Source organism: Sorex fumeus, unplaced genomic scaffold, assembly GCF_029834395.1.
Source record: "Sorex fumeus unplaced genomic scaffold, SorFum_2.1 ptg000072l, whole genome shotgun sequence".
Taxonomy (NCBI): Eukaryota; Metazoa; Chordata; class Mammalia; order Eulipotyphla; family Soricidae; genus Sorex; species Sorex fumeus.
Genome location: NW_026606129.1, coordinates 41,891,608 through 41,911,333, shown reverse-complemented (window position 1 = coordinate 41,911,333; position 19,726 = coordinate 41,891,608). Strand labels below are relative to the sequence as shown.

Sequence of the window (19,726 nt, the reverse complement as noted above, 5' to 3'; positions counted from 1 at the left end):
GATTATTTTTCCTTTAGTTACTAAGTACCCTCAGCCGAGACTTTGTTCCATTCATCACAGTGCTCATTTTCTCCCTAGCAGTGACTTGGACCTCAGAATAGGAGGGCCCACTGCTTAGCAATATTTCTGAAGATCATTCATGCACACTCACCCTTGAGTTTGGTTAGACAATAGAAATTCAGAATAAGGACCAAATGGCGATTTTAGGATGTGCCATCTGAACCCTACAGATGTTGCCGATTTTGTAAAAAGGGGTAAAAGGAAGCATTTCCTGTCCCCAGGTCCTATGCCACATGCAGTGTTGTTACACCCCAACCTTGGCCTTGTGTTTGAACACTCTCTGACAAACTTGCCATCCTGGGCATGGAGGACACTTTTCCACTAGAAATGATAGCCAGGGGGTGTCTGTGGGGTTGCAGGTAATTTTAGTAGTTGTGGTGTCAGGGGCTGGAGCAATAGCACGGCGGGTAGGGTGTTGGCCTTGCACGCAACCAACCCGGGTTCAATTCCCAGCATCCCATATGGTCCTCTGAGCACCGCCAGGAGTAATTCCTGAGTGCAGAGCCAGGAGTAACCCCTGTGCATTGCCAGGTGTGACCCAAAAAGAAAAAAAAAATAGTTGTGGTGTCAACCTATTTCCAGTTCTTTGATCTAGAAGATAGATCTTCAGAAGCTGTCCTGGTCTCGGGTCTCCTGCCTCGGTGACTTAAGACTGAGCAAAGGGTAAAAGCTACACAAGAATGGGAGGCTCAGCTAATTATTTCTTCCTTATAGGTGTCATCGATTTACCTTTACCTTTACCTTATAGGTGTCAAGCCCAGGATGTCCCTTTGAAGAAGAGAACTTTCCTTGCGTGTGGGAGGCCCATACTTGATTCTGTGTCACCCCAAAAATTAAGAAGAGGGACCAGAGAGACCTTACAGCAGGTAGGGTGCTTGCCTTGCACACAGTCAACCCAGGCTCGATCCCCGGCACTCCACATGGTCCCCCCAGCCTGCCAGAAATGATTCCTGGGCGCAGAACCAGGAGTAGGCCCTGAACACCAATCGGTGTGGCCCCAAAACCAAAAAAGAAGGAGGAGGAGGAAGAGTGGAAGGGGGAAGGGGAGGAAAGAGAGGAGGAGAAGGAGGGAAAGGAGGAGGCAGAGAAGGAAAGGGAGGAAAGAGAAGGAGGGGAGGGAGGAAGAAAGGGAGAAGGGGGAAGAGGAGGAAGGTTTACTGGCTCAGAGAGATCGTATAGTTAGGAGTTAAGGTACTTGCCTTGCATCCCACCTACCCCTGTTCAAATCCCAAGCACCACATATGGTCCCTTGACTACTGGTAGGGTCACTTCTGAGCACAGAGCGAGGAATAGCCTCTAAGCACTGCCAAGTGTGGCCAGCCTTTAACTTCAATTTAACATTTTATAGTGATCAACTCCACTCAAGAAAATGTTTTGTTTTCTCTTCTGCACTTTTATTTTCCCCGGAGTATTTTTTTTTTTCACTTAGATTTTTATTAGCGAAACACCATGAGGTACAGTTGTAGATTTACAAATTTTTGTGCTTGGGTTTCAGTTATACAATGATCGAATACCCATCCCTCCAGCAGTGCCCATTCTCCACCACCACTGATCCCAGTATCCCTCCCACCCCCCACCCCGTGCCCCCCATCCCACCCTGCCTCTGTGGCAGGGCATTCCCCCTTGTTCTCTCTCTCCTTTTTTCCCCAGAGTTTTCAGTAGTAGTTATTCCAGGGAGATTATGTTCATAGGAACTATTTGGCCCTTACAAAAGCAAAGCTATCTGTTTGCACAGTTTTGGGGAAATGTCAGTCAAGTTTCATGACTGATTCTTTGAGATCAGACTTGCCCAGGTGTAACTTTTAGTCACTTTGGAAAGTAAAATGTGGGATCAGCTATGCCATCGTTGTTCAAATATATTTAGGACCCCCTCCCTGGAAAATGTCCTTTGTGGCCGTCCTGAAAGTCATTATAAATACTTGGTCTCACTTCTATAGGTCAAATTTCATTTTCTATTTCAAAAGTGATCAACCCTTTTATTCTCCTCATTGAGTTCATACTTATTTCAGTATGGATGCAAAATTCAGTTCACTCGAAAGTATTTTCACCTCTTTCATCATCCCACCCCCCCCCCCACACACACACACACACTGGTAAACTGTTTTGAAATCAAAGCCCAAGGATCTGTCAGCATCTGATACTATTCTCTTGTTTTGTTTCTCCCTCTGCTACAAATGAATGACATCATCCCTTATTTGTTGTTCCCCCTGACTTATTTTGCTTAACCCCACATCCTCCAAATCCAAGTTAGAGGAAACAATCAGATTTCATCTTGCAGTTTCATAGTATTCCATTGTGTATATGTACCATTACTTTTCTATTCATCTGTGTTGTTTGGGACATTTGTCTGTATCCTGGCTGTTGTACTTAGCACTGCAGTGAACATAGGTGTCCCCAGATCTGTTTTGGGGAATTCGCATGAACTGGAATTGCTTGGTCATATAGAAGCTGTATTTTTAGTTTAGTTTTTTTTTTTTTTTGAGAAATCTCCAGACTGTTTCCCATAGAGGCTGAACCAAATGACTTTGTGCCTAAGGGGATTCTTTAGAAGGCAAGAATAGGAACTCAATTGGATTTGTCTGAATTGTTTCACAAAAACAGGCTTTTATCTGGGAGGTATATGTTATGCGCCAGGTTTCCTGTACAGAATTAAATTAAGAGGTCTTGTCGAAAATTTTAAAATCTGGAATTAGATTGTAAGATTCTGGAGCTGAGAAGATGACTCAAAAGTCTGGATTTTTATGTCATAAGGGAGTCCTGGTTTCTGGTCCCCTGAGCAATACTGGGTGTTAGGGTGTTAGCCTCTGTTTCCTCTCAACAACACCCCCTCCCCGCCTCCCCCCCTCCACACCGCTGAAAGAATCTGGTTTCCGTTGTAGTTTGTAAAAGAGGCATTGAGTGGCAATCATGTTCGGCCTATAGTCTACTTTCAGCATGCTTCTCCCATCCTGGGAGGATCCTCCCAACACCCTTTATTTGGTGCTCCCTTCTCTATCTGAGCTCCCTTTTCCCCTAGCATGTGTGGCTGGCCTCTAAGCCATGGAGCAAAATTCCTGGTACTAATCTCGGCCATTCTTGCCCTGCCACAGACGCATGGTGGGATGGGGGGGGATGGGGGGTGGGAGGGATACTGGGATCCGTGGTAGTGGAAAATGGGCTCTGGTGGAGGAATGGGTATTTGATCATTGTATAATTGAAACCCAAGCACAAAAATGTGTAAGTCTACAACTATACCTCATGGTGTCTCACTAATAAAAATTTAAAAATTTAAAAAAAAAAAGAATCTGGTTTCCTGGGCAAGAGTAGGTTTGTTTTGCTTTGTTCCAGTAGCGTATGTTTGGGGTCTGTGCAATGCTAAATAATGTTCTAGCTTGGATACAAGGGCTGGAGCGATAGCACAGCGGGTAGGGCGTTTGCCGTACAAGCGGCCAAACATGGCCGACCCGAGTTCGATTCCTCCGCCCCTCTCGGAGAGCCCGGCAAGCTACCGAGAGTATTCGATATGCCAAACACAGTAACAACAAAATCTCCAATGGAGACGTTACTGGGCCCGCTCGAGCAAATCGACGATCAACGGGAGGGCCTTTACCTTTACCCTTTACCTTGGATACAAGAAAATGAGAATAAAGTGAATATAAGGAGAAAAATGGAGCAGGTTGTCTAAAGACAATAAGAATCAATGGAAGAGGAGAGAGAGAGGTTAGGGAAGGGGAAGAGAGGGAGGGGAGGGGGGAGGGGAGGGGAGGCAAGACAGTACAGCAAGTACAGCAAGTACAGCAGGTAGGGCACTTGTCTTGCAAGTGACCAGCCTGGCTTTGATCTCCAGCATCCCCCAAACACCAACAGGAGTGATCCCTAAGCACAGAGCCAGGAGTAAACCCAGACACTGATGGGTGTGCTTCCCTCACCCCCCATCCCCCCCCCGAAAAAAAAAAAGAAAAACCAAAACCAAACAAAGAACTCAATGGAAGATCACATGGCTAGTGTGCTTGAGGAGGCCTGGGTTGGATCTCTAGCACAACTTCTCTTTCCAAATACCGCCCCCGCCCTCCCACCCCCACACACATACCCAACACACCAAATAATTAAAATATAAAAAGATCGACTGGAGCGATAGCACCGCAGGTAGGGCGTTTGCCTTGCACGCCCTCACCCGGGTTCGATTCCCAGCATCCCATATGGTCCCCTGAGCACAGCCAGGAGTAATTCCTGAGTTCAGAGCCAGGAGTAACCCCTGTGCATTGCCGGGTGTGACCCAAAAAAGTTATATATATATATATATATATATATAGAGAGAGAGAGAGAGAGAGAGAGAGAGAGTCAAAAGGTTCTTAACACCGACAGTGGGGGTAGGGTCTGTTCCCAAAACAGAAGCTGCAGAGGCCAGGACAGTCCCTCTGGGGCTCGGCAGGGAAGCGCTCCAAGAAAGACTTTCTCCCCTGGGACCAGAGCCAGAGTACAGCTGCCTTGCACGTGGCCGACTTGGGTTCGATCCTCGGCATCCCATTTGGTCCCCTGAGCACCGCCAGGGGTAATTCCTGAGTGCAGAGCCAGGCGTGAGCCCTGAGCATCGCTGGGTGTGACCCAAAAGCCCGCCCTCTCACACCCTCCCTCCCAAAATAAAGACTTTCTTCTCTAGAGCTGGTCACTGGCCAGATGCAGGGGGACTTCTCTGTGATCTTCCGTCACAAAGCTGGGCTTCAGCCCTTCTCCTGCAGGACCCCTTGAGCAGAGAACCGTGCTTTGGGTGCCTCTCAGCGGCGGAGAACGCGCACAGAGGCTGCCTGAGCATCCCGTCCCTCACCGCGGCTGGGGAAGGACCAGCGAGAAGGCGCGCGCTCTGCCCCCTGGCGGTCCACAGGGGCCACTGACGCCGCGGGAACTCCGTTAGGCTTTGTTTCTTCAGGGAACACAGCCGGGTTTGGGTCTTTGATCTCAGTGATGAGCCTTGTTGGCAGAGGGGACCTTAGTGCTTCTGGGTCCACTTCCCTGTGAGTGGAGGAATCCTTGACAAATCAAATTTTGCGCTCTCTCTCTCTCTCTCTCTCTCTCACTCTCCCTCTATCCCTCCCTCCCTCCCTCTCTCCCTCCCTCTCTCCCTCCCTCCTCCTCTTTCCCTCCCTCCCTCCCTCCCTCCCTCCCTCCCTCCCTCCCTCCCTCCCTCTTTCTCTCTCCCTCCCATCCTCTCTCTCCCTCCTTCCTCCCATCCTCCCTCTCTCCCTCCTTCCTCCCATCCTCTCTCTCTCCCTCCTTCCTCCCATCCTCTTTCCCTCCCTCCCTCTCTCTCTTTCCCTCCTTTTCTCTCTTTCCCTCCCTCCCTTCCTCCCTCTCTCCCTCCTTCCTCCCATTCTCTTTCTCTCCCTCCCTTCCTCACACTCTCCCCCTCCCTCCCCCCCCCTCGCTCTCTCTCCCAAATGTGAACAGGTTAGCCCTTGTGGTCTTTACTGAAATGCAATTTTTCATTAGTTGAAAGATGTTGGTAATTATTGTGGGTGGTAATGAGTTGGAATCTGCAGAGTCTTTTTGTTGCTGCTGCTGCTGCTGCTGCTGCTGCTGCTGCTGCTGGGGCTTAAAAATGCACTTTGGGAGGGCTGGGATGTAGCTCAGGTGGTCCAATACCTGCTTTGCTTCCATGAGGCCCTGGGTCCAATCCCTCATGCTTCCTGGTCCTTGAAGAATACCTCCCTTCCCACCCACCCACCCTCAGCCCCACAATAATAGAAAAGACAGGACATAATTTGAGGAAGACGGAATGATTTTATATTAAAATCAAAGTGCCTCTGTCGGGACCCAGAGACAAGCTCAGAAGTAGAGTGAGCTTGAGGCCATGCAGCTGATACCCAGCACCCCCACCCCCACCCCCCCCCCCCAACACACACACAAACCAAGTGATCCCAGCAGCACTGGTATCTGTGGTTCCTGGTGCCACAACCACAAAGTGTCATGTCCAGCATATCCCAAAAGAGTATGTGCACATACACACTACCAATGTCATGTCAACAATGAGAAGGGAAGGGAAGGAGGTGAGGGGTGGTTTAAAAAATCTTTAAACTAAGTCTTATTTTTGTTTGGGGGCCACACCCAGCAGTGCTCAGGACTTACATCTGGCTCTGGGCCCAGGAATCATTCCTGGTGGGGCCCAGTGGACTATATGGGGTGCCAGGGCTCGAACTCAAGTCAGCCAGGTGCAAGGCAAGCACCCTACCCTCCATACTATCTCTCTATCCCCTAGAGTACATCTCATTTTTTAAAAGTTGGTTGTGTGTGTGTGTGTGTGTGTGTGTGTGTGTGTTTAATGTCCCTACCAGGTTAGGGTTTAGCTCGAAGGTCTGAAACATGCTTTGCATAAACAGAGGCCTATATTCAATTTGCGTGGTACCCCAAACACCAACCCTAACACCAGATTAGGAGTAACCCACAAGCACCACTGGATGGGGGGGTGGGGCGGTGGGAGACAGGGAGACCCACTGGCAGGGATGATGGCATAATGTCCACAATTTACTCCCCAGTGTTCCATGAGAGGGGCTGCAGAGATATTATTGAGTTTAATACCCTCGCCTTGCGGGCAGCCAATCCGGGTTCAGTTCCCAGCATCACTCTGGTCTCCTCCCTGAGTCCCACAAGGAGGGATCCCTTAGGCAGAGCCAAATGTGAGTCCTGAGCAATGCTGGGTGTAGCCCCCAAACAAAACAACAAACTAATGGTCAAATTTTCCATGAGGAAAAAGGTTCTCTACGCTAAGTTTTGGAACTTTTCTCAATTTCAAAACTGTTACAGAAAAACAAATCATTTGAAAAGTCTTTGGCAAATTTTTCTGACCTCCTTTGGCAGATCTCCTTTGTTTGTGAGAAAAGGCCTATGAATCAGTGCTTCAAATCATGTATGATAAGCTTTATGGCACGATAACAGTTATACTTCTCAACATTGAAAAGTAGCATAGCAGCAATAGGTCACAGTTAAATCAGTCTATATCTTTTAAGTTCATATACTGTGATAAAAATTTAAAAATACAGGGCCAGGAATGTGGTGCAGTGGCTCAGTGGTAAAATGTGTGCTTTGCACGTTAAGTTCCTGGGTTTGATCCCTGACATCACAAATAGGAACCTGCGAAATAGCTCCATGGGCTAGAGCACATGCTTTGCATACAGGAGTTCCAGATTCAATTCCCGGCACAGCATGATTCCCCAAATCCCACTAAAATAAATCTCTGAGCACTGGGATAAGAGTTCTCCCAACCCTCCAAATAATAAAGCTGGCAATGCTACTAAAGTAAAAAATGACGTGGGACTGGAGAGATCTTACAGGAGGTCATGTGCTTGCTTTACATGTGGCTGACCCTGGTTTGAGTCCCTGGCACTACATATGGGACCCCCCCTGAGCACTGGAAGAGTGACCTCTGAGCACAGAGCCAGGAGTACAACCTTCTGAGCACTGCAAACTCTGACAGTAAAAACCAACAGTAACAGAAGTCCAAATGGCAGCTCAGATATTTGGGTGCTTTTTAAACAATTCGCATTTGACTACGTAAAACTCTCAATAGTCCTGGTTTTCACTCCCAAAATCCGCTTAAAATTTAGATGCCAAAAGTTTAAATTTTCATCATACATACTAAAAAGTTTTACATACCATATGTTAAGTGGGAATCAGTTGAGATGTACAGAGCCCAGCAATTAATGTTTTTACAATTTATCTTTGAGATTTTATCTTTTCTTTTCAGAATCTCTACATATACCCGCAATGCTTTCAAATGCAATCTTGAGAACAGAGGGGTGCGTGCAGCCAGTGTGTTGGGTCCAAAACCCAGAGATCAAGGGGAAAAAATCTTATTTTCATCAGTAGGTCTCTATGATCCAGATTCTGATTTAGCGGCAGCAGCTCCTTGACCAGGTAAGCCTCCATGCTGTTGTTTGAAGACTGTGGGTTTGAGGTTGGCATCACTCTAGAGATAGGATTTCTATCCAGGACCAGAAAGAGTGCAATGGTCTGGTACATTTTCTCTGCATGCCGGAGACCTGGGTTCCATTCCTGGTACCACGTGACCTTCCAAGCACCACCAGGAGTAATGCCTGAGTAACAAAGTCAGGAGTCACCCCTGAGCACTGCTAGGTGTGGCCCCAAAACTAACGATTTCCAACACAAGGCAGCTCCAGGACTGCCTCGTGGTAGAGAGCTGAGCCCAGAACAGTCCTGCAGTTTCAGCCCATGAACCTTGACTCAGATAGTTTCTTCCAGCTGTGCCTCCGAAATCCTTGGCAACTCCTTAAGACTAAGTGCTTGGACAGTCTTACCTCTGGGTGCCAAGAGAGGAGGGATATTCACACACACACACACACACACACACACACACACACACACACACACACACACACACACACACACACGCCCTGCCCTTGGTTGGAATTCTTTTCCACAAATCCTAAGGTCAATGTGTGTGAGTGGGTGGATACCCCCCCCCCCCCAACCAAGGGAGATAGAGCAGATGCGCGGGTTACTAAATAATGCTGACAGAACCAATTCCCATTCATGCCAATTCCCCTTCAAACATTGTATTTTTTCCTTGTGGATGGTAGGTTTGCCGTGGGAAACAGCACCACTTGTCTGCCTTGAACCTCCCCCTGAGGAGCAAGTGTAAGGTCTTCAGAGCCAGCCTCTTCAGAGAGCACCCACCACCATGAGAGCTGCTCAGCATGGTTTTGCCAGCCAGGCGAGGTGTTTGGCCGATGTGCAGTAAGCAGACTGGACAGAAGGCACCTGTGTTAGCAAGACTCCATTTGTTTGCAGACTGGCCAGATTTAGCTGGAATTCTTGTCTCTTGCTAGACTTTGCACAACGCAAAGATGTTACCCAGCATTCTGGATCTTTCCTACCATCTCCTGAATACCTGAAGGTCAAATTGTGGTTTGCTTTCCTCCCAAGTTTTGAAGTATTACAGGCCTCAAAACCAAACTGAACATTCCGACATGGTTACATGGGGCACCAGCTCTGCAGTCAGGATTTACTGCTACGGAAGGATAATGTATGGTGATGGACCACGGCCCTCAAGCCAGTGCTTCCTTCTCCTCATCCCCCTCCCTGACCCCATCCTGCCACCTCCCCTTAATATTTTCTGGAAAGTGTAAGGTCCTAGTTCTTGGGTAACAGGGCTGGAGGGCTGGGTGTTAACCTTGGTTTTCCTCAGCCTACTGTGTTGGTAACAGGGGGAGCAGGGAGGGGCCCTTGTCCCCTGGCCTGCTTGCCACAACTTACGTTGTACTCCTACAACTCAAAATTATGTAGATTCAGAATTTGAGAAAATTGGTTTTTTTCTCATATACTGACATTCCCGTTCTCTTTTCTCTTCCCTCTAGACTGTTGGGGAGCCAGGGGGAGGGCTACACCTGGCAGGTCTCACTCCTGGTGGTGTTCAGGGAACCACATGGTATGCTGGGAAACAAAGCTGCATCAATTCAAGCACCTAACTCACTGCACTGCCTCTTCAGGCCCTGGATGTTCTTTTTTCATCCTGCTGTTCTTGCATTTTTTTTTTGGCTTTCTGCACCATACCCGGTAATGCTCAGGGGTACTCCTCGTTCTGCACTCAGCAATTACTCCTGGGAGTGCTCTGGGGATCATACAGGAAGGAACCCCAGTTGCTCAGGTGCAAGGCAAATATCCTACCCACTATACTACCGCACCGGTGCTCCTTGCAGTTCCTTATTTGATTTGCCAAACTCCACACCAGCACATTCCCACTCCACATTCCCTTTTTGTGTATTAAAGTGGCTGCACTTCTAAATTGTAAACATACAGGATTTTAATAAGTATTGTTTTAAAATAACAATCTACTTGTTTATGAAACATTTAACTTCAGAGATTTTGAAACATCACAAACCCATTCATACATTACTTAGGACAAGGGGGATGTCACTTTCTCTTCCAAATCTCTTGATTTGGAATGGGATGTTACCCCTTAGGGTAGGTGTTGAATGGACCCCAGAAGTTGGGCTGGAGGAACTTGATGGATGCTGGTGACTGCTTTATTTCCTAAACAGTTAAGACCCACCTGCACTCTTGACATAGCGGTAAATTCTATGCCGTGGGGCTGGAGTGATAGCACAGTGGGTAGGACGTTTGCCTTGCACATGGCTGACCTGGGTTTGATTCCCAGCATAAGGGAATTTGACTATAAGGTCCCAAGCACTGCCAGGAGTGATTCCTGAGTTCAAAGCCAGGAATAACCCCTGAGCATCCCCAGGTGTGACCCGAAAAAAAAAAGTCTATGCCTTGGGTTAAAAACTCAAAATTTAAAATGAAAAACAGGAACAGCTCCCAAAGAAGGCTGGATCTCTAGCACCTCTGCTTACTTGGTGGGACTGGGCCTCCCTAACAGTCTAACGTTTGCAATTCTTTCTTTAGACAAGTGCTGCCCTGGTCACCAGAAGTGATCCCTGTGAGTACTGTACTCTAGTACATTGGGACCAAATAGGGAAATTTAGCTTCCAGTATGCTAGCACAGTTCTTGCTAGGGAATCCATTGTAAATCTTTGACAGTTACTAACTGGTTTGAAAATCAAGAGGCAGGACTAATAACTCTCAAGGTGGCAACGACAGCAGCCCACTTCAAGATGCCCTATAGATCTGACATAAATAGTAATAGAGGTCAAGACCCCAAACCACTTATATACAAAGTCTTCAATCTTGCACCAACGGAATAAATTTTTTAAAAATGGGACACACTTTTAGAAACTCATTTATTTTATTTCCTGCCAACCTTATTTTCATTTCCCGTTTGAGTCTAGACGAACAGCTTAAGACCACTCGGTGGTGGTTCCAACCCACTCAGTGGCCTGAGCAGTAGGAGCCGCAGACCAGTCTTCTGTGGCAGGCTGAGCACTCCAATCTTCTGTGAATAAAAAACAATAAAAACAATGAGCTCCACCCGACTTAGTCTTTTCGTCACTTAACGCCCCCCCCCCCCCCGCCAACACCAATCCGTCTTGCACTGTATCAGAAGTTCATTACAAAGACAGATCTTTCCAAAAGATAATTGGAAATATCTTTGAGTTCAACTTTTGACAGAAATCCAGGTATCTCACACTAGGAAAATATGGCAGAGATCGCTGAACTTGGATCAACACGTAGTTCCAAACCACCACTTGAGGCACGACCATCATACATACCAGTAGGGAACTGCTGAATGGGCACAGAGGGCACCTGCACCCCTTCAGACCAGTCTGCAACCTCAGGCTGAGTCGCGGTGAACTCTGGAGCTGGGGCAGTCCATTCACCCTGGAATTCCTCCTTAGTCACGGCCTTCTCAGCAGCGGCCTGCTCTTCCTTTTCAATCTGGTTATTAAAAGGAAATTTTACTGGAATGGCAACCCTAGCACCCAAGGAGCACAAACCTAAGCAGGCAAGTTGCTTATGCCAGCCCAAGATTAGTGAAGAAAGCTCACCTCCTCGGGATCTCTGTAGAAGTAGAGATCAGGCATGACCTCCCATGGGTGTTCACGGGAGATGGTGCCTCGCATGCGCAGAACCTCCCGGGCCAGCATCCACCACATGAGGCCCACAGAGTGAGCTCCCTGCAAAAGTGACAGGTCATTTGAACAGTGACAAGACCAAGGGCACATGTTTTTACATACACAGGATCCCGTCCCACCCCTGGTACATCCTTGGGCCCTGTCTCAGTACCGAAACGTCCAGCCTGCTTGGCCAATCATCACTGGGAGTGGCAGTTCCAAGCGTTCTGCTCATTCTGTAACCACAGACCATCTAGCTAACTCTGTAACAGACATGCCCTTTGCAGTTTGCAAGTGTTTATATGCCAAGATAATTCTATAAATCCATGGTTCTCAACTTTCAACTCCAAGAAACAAAATTGTAATTCTTGGCATTAGTATCCATACAGTGATACTTTTAACTTCTGGGTTACCTGAGTGGAACCAGACTGATCAGCTGGCAACTTAAGTCTATTTCACATACACAACCCACCTTTTTGGGATCTTAAAGCAGGATTCACAAAGTTGGTCTAAAAAGAAAAGGTCACATCATAGCTAAGAAACCCAAGTAGGTTAATAGAACACGTAAGAAATCAGGACATTTTCCCGTGCATTCATCATTTCTAAGCTCACACATCAAAAATCTTTATTTGTAGCAAGAATTACTATCAAACCCCACTCATCGGGCCAAAGACCCTTGTGGTGTTAGCGAAAGACTTGCCCCTCGTGTAGCACACTACCTACACTTGAGAGTTCATCGACCATTCAGTGGCCTCAACTCCAAGCTCTAACAATGTGCAGAATCACACCCCAACGGATTTCTAGAACATCCAGTCTCAAACTCCAGTGCCAGTCACAAATTACCTTGTTGTTGCAAGGGATGGCAATGTCCACATAGCGCAGAGGAGAGTCTGTGTTACACAGAGCAATAGTAGGCAGGTTAACGTAAGAAGCCTCTGTGAGGGGCTGGTGGTCAGCCCTGGGATCAGTAACCACCAGAAGTCTCGGCTCCCGGAAAGCCGCCTGGATTTGATTGGTGAAAGTTCCAGGAGTGAAGCGGCCAGCGATTGGAGTGGCACCGGTGGCAGCAGCGAACTTCAGCACAGCACGCTAGGATAGAATTAACAGTTTCGACAATGGAATACTATGCAGCTGTTAAAAAAGGATCAAGTTATGAAATTTACATACAAGTGGTACTACATGGAAAATACAGTAAGTGAAATGAGTCAGAAAGGGACGGACATAGAAAGATTGCATTCATCTGTGGAATATAAAGTAACAAAATAGGAGACTAACACCCAAGAATAGTCGAGATAAGTACCAGGAGGCTTACTGCATGGTGTGGAGGCCAGCCACACATGCTGGGAGAAAAGGCAGCTCAGATAGAGAAGGGAGCACCAAGTAATGGGTGTTGAGAGGATCTGCCCAGGATACTAAAAGTAGACTATAGACCGAACATGACTGCCACTCAATGCCTCAATGCAAACCACAGCACCCAAAAGGAGAGAACAAATGGAAATGCCCTGCCAGAGGCGGGGTGGGAGTGGGAGGGATGATGAGATCATTGGTGGTGGAGAATGGGCACTGGTGGAGGGATGGTACTCGATCACTGTATAACTGAAACTGAAGCACAAAAATTTGTAAGTCTACAACTGTAACTCATGGTGTTTCACTAATTAAAAAAAATTAACAGTGTCAAGTCAGAGCTCTTAAGTGTAAATGTTGAGTTTCCAGTCCTGCTACACATCTAGTGGAAATTCAATATTCAGTTTACCCATCCCCTAAGAATAAAAACTAGGACTGCCATCGGAGGTGGCTAGGGGTGGTAACGCTTACCCCACTTACCCCAGTTTAAAAAAAAAAACATACCATTAAAATAACGAAGATTCTTATGCTTGCCCCTGACTTAAAATTGGGAAAAGACCATTTTGGTTGGTTTTCTTGGATCACACATACCCCGGCCAATGCTCAGGGTTAACTCCTGGTTGTACACCAGCAATTACTCCTGGCAGTGCTCGAGGGACCATTTGGGAAAACAGAAAATCAAATCCGGGTTGGTTGCATGCAAGGCAAACCACCCTGTACCTGCCCTCTGTACTCCAACCCCAAGGTAGAAGACCTCTCCCCTAGCTTAAGTCTACAGCTGGCCAATTTTTGGCCCACTTCAGTAATTTAAAATATAAAAATTGGGAGAATGGAGAGATACCATCAGGTATAAAACAAAATTCCAAAATTAAAAAATTTTAATGAGAAAATATCACTAGCATTTCAAAGGGGGTTTTGATATTTGGGAATAAAAAGTGATGAATACTGAAGAACAACATAACATACGCTAAGTGATATGTTGACCATAATATTGTCAATTTGGAATTCCAAAGTGACATGTTACTTTTGGTTAACTCTCTCCTATACATCATCAAAGTCTTTAAACTGTCTATTTTTAAATTAAAAAAGCCTGAGGGTCAGAGAGACAATACAGGAAGTAAAGGATTTGTCTGCATGGAGTTGTCCCTGGTTCAAACCTCCAGCACTGCATATGGTCCCTGGAGAATAGACCCAGGGCCACAAGCATCTGGCCCCCCCAACCAAAGAAAAAAGTTGGTCACAAACCTGGCCAGTATTCCTGGATGAGATCACACTGACATCGGCTGGGTTTTCAATGGCAACAATGGCACGAGCTGCCAGCAGAAGCTTCTCCCAGGTTCTCTTCAAATTTATGATGTAGATGCCTAGGCGACAGAAGCCCTTGTAACATCTAACCCAGGCTGATAAACCGACATTCTTCTAAAAGGCTGGAATGTGGCAGCGAGTACTATCAAACTCCAGTCATCGAGACAAGCTCTACTGGTGTTAGCGAAAATCCTGCCATTTTATATAGCACACTTCCGACACTCAGAAGGTCATTGGCCAAAACTGGCCTCCACCCTGAGCTTTAATAGTGTGCAGTTTTGACCCAAAAGGCAAGATACATCTTTCCCTTCCACTTACCTTCCACCGGCGGGTCCCTTTTGTAAGCTTATTAAGTCGCTTCCTGGACTCTCCCCTCACGCCAGTTCCCTCCCCAAGAATTTAAGACCCAGCCTTTAATCTTTCAATGATCAGCAAACTGAATGCTACCATGGCCTAACAATGTTTTCCACATCCTCATCACAACCATCTCTCCCAAGCCAAACTGCTTATTCCCATCTTTCCTCAAATTCATCACAAACACCCACCAACACTTTATGCCCCAAATCACGACTTTCAACAACCGCCAATTTTATGCTGCTTCAAACATGCACTTAATTTTTAAAACTGTCTTCTGGGCTGCAAGAATAGATGGTTATAGTGCCTCGCCTAGCTTGCATCTGGTATTCTGGGCACCACCAAACACGGCCCCAAAACACACACAAAAGAAAATCAAAAACTAAAACTATGATCTAGTAATGGAGTTTCATTAGAGGCAGAGCTGCCCGAAAGAGATTTAGAAACAACACAATGTCCTAAGAGCCACAAAAACAGCAGGGCCAGATTTTTCCTAGGCTATATATAGGTCACGAGTCCAAACTTACCATCACTTTTCCTTTTGTAGATGTACTGTTCCATCTGGAAGTCCAGGTTGGTGCCACCTAAGTGGGTGCCTGCTGCAAGGAATTTGAGGACATCCTCCTCCTTCATCTGCAGGACATCGAGGGCTCCGGACATTGTGAAATTTCCCTTTAAGTTACGACGGGAATCTGGAAGGGAGAAAATTCCGTTAAATCCGTTCATTCCTCATTCCAGTAACCCAAGTGAAAATATTAAAGCAAGCAAGGGTGGGGTTGTGTATGTGGGTGTGGTTAACAGGTGCATCACGACAGACTGTGTCAAACTCCTGAAATGCAATCTAGACCTCTACCTTCCAGAGTCAGGCATGCAGGTCACGAGTGGGGAATGTGACAAGTCACTGCTTCCAAGTGCAGCAAATCTTGCTGGGAAGTGGATAGCGGGACTGAAGGACGTTCAGAGAGCCCCGGACGAGCCAACACGGCAGGCAGATGCAGCAAGATAAGCAAACACAAGCAGAGACTGAGCTTCAGTCTAAGCATGTGGCAGGGACACGTTTTGTTCTCCAGATAGACGGCAGGGGGCGGCTCGGTAATCTCCCCAGGCGGTCGTGTCCCCGGGACCCTGAGTAGATCCGGAGAGCGACCCGCGGCGCGGCGAGGCGCCCGCTGCCCGGGCCCGGCGCCATCTCTCCCGGGCCCCGCAGGCCGCGCCACGTGCGGGACCGCCCCGAGTCCCGGCGGGCCCGCGCCAGCCGCCGGCTGCCAATCCCCTGGTGCCCGCGCGCCCCCAAACAGTGCTGGAAGTCCGTCCCGGCGTTTGGCGGGCCCAAGAAACAGCCACACGCGCTCACCGTGAACAACGCCGTATGGGTCCCTCGCTGGGCAGCGCGGAAAGGAGCGACGGGCGGAAGTGACGTCCTTATATGCATCTCGGCCAGCCAATGACAAGGGAGGTCTGGCGGAAGAGAGGCGGGTCTTCAAGGGCGCGCGCGGCGCGGCGGGCTGTCCCCTCCCGGAAGGGGCGGGCCTGCGGCGCGCGTGCGCAGCCGCGCGGCCTTCTGGGCTGACTCTCTGCCGGTTGTTCGGTGCTCGGGGGTTTCATTCACCCTTTAGTTCCCCCCCCCTCTAGGCGGGTTCGAGGTTCCAAGCCAGACTTGTGTGTTTGTACGCGAGGTCCTTCTCCCAACGTTGCCCTTCTCATCATGGAGTGTGTATAAAAAGTGCTCCAGGGGCTGGAGCGGTAGCCCCTCGAGCACTTTTAAACACCAGGTAGGGCGTTTGCCTTGCATGCGGCCAACCGGGGTTCGATTCCCAGCATCCCATATGGTCCCCGGAGCACCGCCAAGAGTAATTCCTGAGTGCATAAGCCAGGAGTAACCCCTGTGCATCGCAGGGTGTGACCCAAAAATTTTTTAAAAAAATGCTCGAAAACCAAAGTTGCAGAAACGTTCTTTTCTTGTAAGGTAGTACTAAATTAACTTATGGGATGTGTCCCTGAAAAAAATTTAAAGAACAAGACAGCACGGATGGCAAGCATAGGCATTTTTTTTTTAATTTGGTAGAAAAACTTGCATTATCAAAGACTAGTCAAGATTTAGTTCATCCAATTCAAGCCATTTTATAAATTTTTATTTTATGGAATAAAAATATTGCAGCTTGAGGGCAGCTTGAGTATGACCATATTCACCAAGATTGTGAAGGTCTAGCTAATAATCCAGTTTTTGCTTTTAAATCAGATTTGCAAAAACAGCTCTTTGAATGGTTTTAAGTACATTTTGGGTAAGAATCACTGGGGATGGATTAAGTTTTGGGTCTTAGGTTTTACTTAACTTTCTGAGAAACAGGTGATTTTTAAATTGAAAACCAACCCCATTGCATTTCAACAGCTGACATAAGGAAAAGGAGTCCGTGCAGCCAGGTTTTCAGCATTCACAGAAACTGCTGGAAATAGCTGCAAGACATTCTGAATCTCAAAAAGAGGAAGATTTTAAATATTTGAGGGGCCTATACAGCATGTAGGGCTCTTGCCAAAACCCAAAAATAAATGATTAAAATACTTCATTGAAAAATGCATGGCTGGTTTTTATGGTTTTTCACTTACTGCAGGATTTCTCTACCTGAACATTCTAGAAACTTCCCCCTACAAAGCCCTTTGAAATCTAAATACTTTGATTATAACAAGGAGTGCATTGTACTGTACTAATTAAGGTGTTGGTTTTTTCTATCTTTTTTGTGATAAGTTTGTGGTTGGGAAATGAACTGAGAAATGTCCAAAGATGAAAACTAGGAAACTGCACTTAAGGGCTCTGGGCCTCTCAGCCCCCTGTGCAAATCTCTCTATTTTTTATTCATGCCCACTTTGATAGGACTATTTTTCTTTATTTCTCCAACTGAAGGGGGGCACTACACACTCCACAGCGTTGTCACTGAGAGTTACATGCCTGCACACAGGTATGTGGGGGAGAGGAACACACAAGTTAGGATTATGTTCACCAGAAGGTTCACTTCCCACCTCGGCACTCCTCTTGTGAGCTCACTCGCCTGCAGTGTGAGGGATCCGGAACAGCAGAGGCATCAGGATTGCAAGGGGGCCACCAGGACTTGAACTTAGGGATTTATGATTGCAAGGCCAGTGTTCTAAGCCACTCTCTGAGCTGCTACACTGTTCATCAGACCCACGCCCACTTTTAATAAAAGCTTCAGAGACTGGTTTTTACAAACTTCTATATGTAGACTTTGTATTAATAAACACGTGGGAGCAGAGAGAGAGGCTCAGGAGGCTAGAGTGGAGTGGAGGCCTTGCGTGCAGGAGGTCCAGGTTCAATCCCTGGCACCTTCTGGACCCCCAAGCACAAGAAGTGACCCCTGAGCAACATTAGATATGGCCCCAGATTTCAAAAACAAAACATGGGCTTCAAAGGTTTTTTTTTTTTCCCAAATGTAAAGTTGTGCTAGGGACTACAGTGGGGGTCAGAGGCTGTGTATATGACATCAAGTGGCAGCCATCTGTTCTTCACTCAGGATCAAGTGTTTCGTTCTTTGGGGGTTGGGAGGCCACATCGGGTGGTACTTGGGGGACCATGTGGTACTCAGCATCAAACTGGGGTTGGCTACATGCAAGGAAAGTGCCTTATGATCTCCCTTGAAAATGATGTAGTGGTGGGGGAGTGTGGAGGGAAGAACCCAGCTCTGCCAACAAAAGAACCATCAAGATCAAGTTTATCTGCAGCACCTTCCATCTCCCCTTCTAAGACAGCTCCTCTTACTCTGCACCTGTCTGCTGCACCGCTGTCCTATAGTCCACAAGCTTTACCAGCAACAGTGACCAGAGCAGTGTTAAAAAAGTTTTTCCTGGGGCTGAAGCGATAGTACAGCAAGCGGGTAGGGTGTTTGCCTTGCACGCGGCCAACCTGGGTTTGATTCCCAGCATCCCATATGGTCCCCTGAGCACCGCCAGGAGTAATTCCTGGGTGCAGAGGCAGAAGTAACCCCTGGGCATTGCCAGGTGTGACACCCCCCCAAAAAAAAAGTTCTTCCAGGGGATGGAGACATAGCACAGTGGGTAGGCCACTTGCCTTGCACACTTACACTTGTACTTGCTTACCCAGGTTCAATCCCCAGCACTGTAATATGGTCCTGAGCTCTGCCAGGAAATCACTGAATATAGAGCCAGGAGTAAGCTCTAAGCACCACTAAATATGGCACCCAAATAAAAAAAAACAATAAAAAAATGCAACTTTTCCATACCAGAGAAAGAGTTCAACTCCCTGAGTACATACCTACATTCAGGAGGCTTGGGTTCAGCCTTCAGCACTGCTGAGCACCTCTGAGACTGACCCCTGCTCACCAGCATATCTGGCCCGAACACCCAATCTTTCCCTCCTTTGTTCCAAATTTCTCAATCCCCAAACCCAAAGGTATAGTCCCTCTCGTCCACAGCTTTGCTCTGTCACTCGGCGCTGGTGCCTTGTATTCATTCCCGCATTAGAATCTCAGCTTTGACACATGGAAAATTGTGGCTGACTAAACAAGCTCACTTCAATAGATAAACTTCCTAGAAATAGGAACTGATAATAGTTCAAGTTGCTGGTACTCGCTTGAAATGGCCTCTGTACCCAGAAATCCTATCTGATACAAATGAATAGAGAAGGCTTACACGATGTTTGTATATTACAAACTAAGAAGACATTTTAATGCTCTATTTAAAAAAAAACTTACATACAAACTCAAAAGTATAAAAACTTAACTACATGTGTATCTATCTATCTATCTATCTATCTATCTATCGATCTATCTATCTATATACATACATACGAAAGAAATTACAATAATTAAAAAAGGACCTATCTATCTATCTATCTATCTATCTATCTATCTATATGCATACATATGAAAGAAATTACAGTAATTAAAAAAGGACAGATATCCCTGAAATGAGAAAACGTGCAGAATCCGGGTTTCTTCAGGCCAGCTGGCCCTCAATCTTCACAGCATTGTCAGCAAACTATCTTCATACAGGCCCACTGGTCATAGGCAACTGCCTGCCTGCACCCCTAGGATCAGAGACAGCCACAGCTCCAGGATGCTCACGAGAAGATACACCAGTAAGTTAGAGTCCATCAGTTCTTGGAGTCAGCAGAACTACATTTCCTTACATAC

At 47.0% G+C, this 19,726-nt stretch overlaps 1 protein-coding gene and 2 non-coding genes across 4 annotated transcripts; all 3 read right to left on the bottom strand.

Annotated features, from left to right (window-relative positions):
* Positions 1 to 10,787: 10,787 nt before the first annotated feature.
* RPSA (ribosomal protein SA) lies at positions 10,788 to 15,995 on the bottom strand. 2 transcript variants are annotated; one of them, XM_056129883.1, is made up of 7 exons: positions 15,919 to 15,995; positions 15,092 to 15,256; positions 14,151 to 14,269; positions 12,405 to 12,650; positions 11,496 to 11,624; positions 11,220 to 11,385; positions 10,788 to 10,942 (listed from the first exon to the last, which is right to left on the bottom strand). In XM_056129883.1, exons 2-7 carry the CDS (start codon positions 15,222 to 15,224, stop codon positions 10,848 to 10,850), a joined length of 888 nt encoding a protein of 295 aa, XP_055985858.1. In that variant the 5' UTR covers positions 15,225 to 15,256; positions 15,919 to 15,995; the 3' UTR covers positions 10,788 to 10,847. The 2 variants fall into 2 exon arrangements, with proteins under 2 accessions (XP_055985858.1, XP_055985859.1); XM_056129884.1 differs by having other exon boundaries at positions 10,789 to 10,939.
* On the bottom strand, positions 12,189 to 12,342 carry LOC130037952 (small nucleolar RNA SNORA62/SNORA6 family). Its single transcript, XR_008794533.1, has one exon. It is a non-coding gene; the product is annotated as a small nucleolar RNA SNORA62/SNORA6 family (small nucleolar RNA).
* LOC130037953 (small nucleolar RNA SNORA62/SNORA6 family) lies at positions 14,336 to 14,487 on the bottom strand. Its single transcript, XR_008794534.1, has one exon. It is a non-coding gene; the product is annotated as a small nucleolar RNA SNORA62/SNORA6 family (small nucleolar RNA).
* Positions 15,996 to 19,726: the final 3,731 nt, after the last annotated feature.

Bases quoted from the DNA above. Each gene is read 5' to 3' on its own strand.
- RPSA (XM_056129883.1), bottom strand. From the start codon at position 15,224: ATGTCCGGAGCCCTCGATGTCCTGCAGATGAAGGAGGAGGATGTCCTC. The intron at 12,651-14,150 runs GTTTGTGACCAA...ATTCTATCCTAG, and splicing joins CATCCAGGAATACTGGCCAG to CGTGCTGTGCTGAAGTTCGC. The intron at 10,943-11,219 runs GTATGTATGATG...TTTTATTCACAG, and splicing joins CATTCAGCAGTTCCCTACTG to AAGATTGGAGTGCTCAGCCT.